This window comes from Budorcas taxicolor, chromosome 17 (genome assembly GCF_023091745.1).
Source record: "Budorcas taxicolor isolate Tak-1 chromosome 17, Takin1.1, whole genome shotgun sequence".
Classification (NCBI taxonomy): domain Eukaryota; kingdom Metazoa; phylum Chordata; class Mammalia; order Artiodactyla; family Bovidae; genus Budorcas; species Budorcas taxicolor.
In genome coordinates this window covers 72,190,345-72,193,596 of record NC_068926.1, presented here as the reverse complement: position 1 = coordinate 72,193,596, position 3,252 = coordinate 72,190,345, and the positions used below count along the sequence as shown (strand labels likewise).

Here is a 3,252-nt window from a genome sequence, read left to right as displayed (position 1 = left end):
GAAACACAACGCATGTGTGCACAGGACGTACGGAAGTTTCACTGCCAAAAAAAAAAGTAAAATAGAGCGAGCGTTTGCATCAGACGAAGTGAAACTCGAGTTCCCCCTCCATTAAGCAGGATATTTCACAGAAACAGACAACGCTAGACAAGACCACAGTGATGAAGGCTCAGGGCCCCCACTGCCCGGACGCCGGAGAGGCCGCGGACCAGGGGGAGGACACCCGCGCCCCAACAAGGGACCCACCAGGGACGAGGGTCGCCGCGGGTCTGAGTAACCAGCGCGCGGACGCGGGACACGGAGCTCCGCGGGGACCCGCCGGCCAGCGCCGCGAGCTGGATTTGCCGGCGGCGAGAGTGGGTTGAGTCGTGATTCCGACACCTCCGGAGTGGGCGGACGGGCTGGGGGAACGGAGGGGTCGGACGGAACCGAGGGCAGGACGGAACCGAGGGCAGGGCGGAGGGACCCGGAGGCGGGGGGGGGCGGCGCCTGCTGGCCGGAGGACACAAGACATCCCTGCCCCGCGTCCCCAGGTTTCTCGCCGCCACCCCCAAGCCCCTTCCCCTCCCCTTTCCCATCACACCCCCTTCTCCCCCCGTCCCACACACCCCCAATCCGGCGCCCAGAAACCACTCGGGAGACTCGGGTGCGGGCGGCCGCGGCCGGCGTGATGCGCTAGGCGGGCAGCAGTCCGCGCGCACGCAACTGGAGCAGCGGGGCCAGCGTGTAGCGCAGGCGGCGCAGGGCGGCGTCCGAGCCCGGGCGCGCAAGGCCGCGGCGCAGGGCCGAGGGGTTCACCAGCGCCAGGTAGAGCAGCGGCAGCGCCACGACGCCCAGCGGCAGCAGCAGCAGCGTCTGCAGGGCGCCCAGCGCCCATAGCCTGCGGACCGACCACGCACCGGCAGATGGGCGCTGGCGGCGCGGGGCGCCCCCCCAGGCCCCAGCCCCGAGCCCCCTCCAGCCGCCCGCTCACCTGAAGCCCGCCGCACCCCCGCCGAACAGCCGCTTCTCCTGCGGAGACAAGAGAACATCTTCCTGCCGGACGCCGCGGACGGAGCGGGACCCTGGGGTGCGAGGCTCGTGGGGCCGTTGGGCTCCCACGCGGGCGCGGTTCTTGAGTGGGCAGCCCCATGATGCTTGTGGTCCCCAGTGGGGTTGGCATGGCGAGGTGGGTCCCTGGTGGGGTCGGGGGGGGTCCCTGACGGGGTGGCCCCCGTGTGCGGGGGGCGGCCCCGCGAGGCAGGTCTCGGCTCAAGCCCGCCCCCGCCAGGGCTCACACACTCCGCCTTGGCCACCTCTTCCATGAGCGAGCCCGCGCAGTCCTGCCCCCGCCGGGGCTGTGAGTCGCACCTGCCGGGAAAGGCAGGAGGATGGGCCCTTCGCCTGGCCCGCAGTCGCGCCTCCCCCAACTCCCGACATCCGACAGTCTTAACCCTCTTACGGCTCCGGGCCGCCCCGCGAGCTGTCGAGTGCAGCCGCCGCCTCCATCACCTTGCCCTGCAACTCCTGGAGCGGGTGGTGGGAGTGAGGCCTCACACGCGGGAAGACTTGGGTAGGGCGGGGCAGGCCGCCGCGGCTCCGGGGAAGGGCGGAGCGGAGGCCGCGGCGGGGTCGGAGGCGGAGAGGGGCGGCACCTGCAAGACTCCGCTCTGCTCCTGGAAGCTGGCCCAGGCCTCCTCCATCCGCCGTGCGCTCTGACACGAGGGGAGCCCTGCTGAGACGGGGTAGGGGGCACTCGGCCCTGCCCACCGTCCTGCACCTGCCCAGCCTCACGCACACCCCAAGCCGGCCCTCCCGAGAGCCCGGCTCTGCCGCACCTGCCGCAGGGCCTCCGCCTGCATGGTGTGCTTGGCCTCCACCAGCGCCAGTTGTTTCTTCCAGAGAATCCGGGGAGAGTCAGGCGCCGGGCACACGGCGAACGCGCCGCGCTTGACCCCGCCCAAGGCCCCGCCCCCTCCCTCAGGGCCCCGCCCCCGGAGCCCCAAGGCCCGCCCCCGCCCCATAGCCCCGCCCCGACGCCCCGCCCGAGCACCTGCAGGGCCGCCAGTTGGGTCCCGAGCTGCTGCTCCGCCCGCTGCCGGCTCAGTTGCTCTCCTCCGTAGTAGAAGAGCTGGGGGTGGGGCTTGTGAGGGCCGGGCGGGCGGGGCTGCTGGGGGCGGGGACTATCCTGGGAGGCGGGGCAGGGCGGGGGCGGGGACTGGGGCGAGGCAGCCCCGGGGGAAGCGGGAGACAGAGGCCGTCTCCGGAAGGTACCTGGCTTGACAGCTCCTCCCACTGCTCCTGCAGCTGTCGGTTCTGCTGCTCCTGGACCGGGTCGAGGGGAAGATCCAGGCCTCTCCGGGGGCCCCGCCCCAGCGCGGGCCCCGCCCCCGCTGCCGGCTCCGCCCCACCTCAGGCCCCTCCCTCTCCACTGCCCCCGCCCACCGAGGTGCCGCCGCAGCCTACCATCTCGCAGGCCCCGCCCCACCAGGGCTCCGCCCGATTCTGTGTCCCTCCCCTCCACCGCCCCGCCCACCCAGAGGTCTCGCCTCAGCTTAGGTCCCGCCCCCTCGCGGCCCCGCCCCGCCCAGGCCGCTCCCTTTCCACTGCCCCGTCCGTCTAGAGGCCCCGCCCCACCAGGGCCCCGCCCCACCAGGGCCCGTCGGCGCTGCTCCGCCGCCTCCAGCAGCCCGCGCGCCCGGTCCGCGCGCTCCCGCGCCGCCTCGCGCGCCTCCCCACGCAGGGCCCGCGCCGCCTGGCTCCGCCGACGCTGCAGGCTGCGGAGGGGAAACTGAGGCTCCGCGGCCGAGGCCGCGTCCACACACAGCCCGCCCCCTCGCGGCGCCCACACGCCGCGCGAGGGGAGGGGCCGCCCGCACCCGCGCTCGCGCTCGCTCAGGTCCTGCAGGCGCGCGGCGAGGCTCTCGCTCTCGGCCTCCAGCCCGCGCACCAGCTCCTCCAGCTCCTGCTTCCGCAGCCGCCCGTCGCGGTTGTCCTTCTGCAGCTGCAGAAGCAGCTCCTGCGCCTCGGCCATGGCCTGGCTCTGCCCGCGGCCGCCGCCGGGCCCGCGTCACAGTGGGCCGAGCGCGGAGCGCTTTGGAACCGCGCGCACCGCCGGGTGCTCGCGCCGCAGGCGGAGGGCGAGGCCGGCTCTTTCCCGCCCGCTGCCGGGGGCACTGTGGCCCGGGCAGCCTCTGATGGGAAAGATCGGGTTCCGTAAACAAGTTTCCTGTCTCTGGACCCAGGGCTCCCCTCCTGGGAAAGCCAGAGAAA

General features: G+C 73.7%; 1 protein-coding gene across 1 annotated transcript; it reads right to left on the bottom strand.

Annotated features, from left to right (window-relative positions):
• Positions 1-675: 675 nt before the first annotated feature.
• TMEM191C (transmembrane protein 191C) lies at positions 676-3,013 on the bottom strand. The gene is made up of 10 exons (XM_052654997.1): positions 2,859-3,013; positions 2,633-2,756; positions 2,254-2,304; positions 2,033-2,110; positions 1,818-1,874; positions 1,635-1,694; positions 1,442-1,506; positions 1,278-1,350; positions 974-1,011; positions 676-880 (listed from the first exon to the last, which is right to left on the bottom strand). Exons 1-10 carry the CDS (start codon positions 3,011-3,013, stop codon positions 676-678), a joined length of 906 nt encoding a protein of 301 aa, XP_052510957.1.
• Between the last annotated feature and the right edge of the window lie 239 nt (positions 3,014-3,252).

Bases quoted from the DNA above. Each gene is read 5' to 3' on its own strand.
- TMEM191C (XM_052654997.1), bottom strand. From the start codon at position 3,013: ATGGCCGAGGCGCAGGAGCTGCTTCTGCAGCTGCAGAAGGACAACCGC. The intron at 2,111-2,253 runs GTACCTTCCGGA...CCCCACCCCCAG, and splicing joins GGGAGGAGCTGTCAAGCCAG to CTCTTCTACTACGGAGGAGA. The intron at 881-973 runs GTGAGCGGGCGG...GTCGGTCCGCAG, and splicing joins GGGGGTGCGGCGGGCTTCAG to GCTATGGGCGCTGGGCGCCC.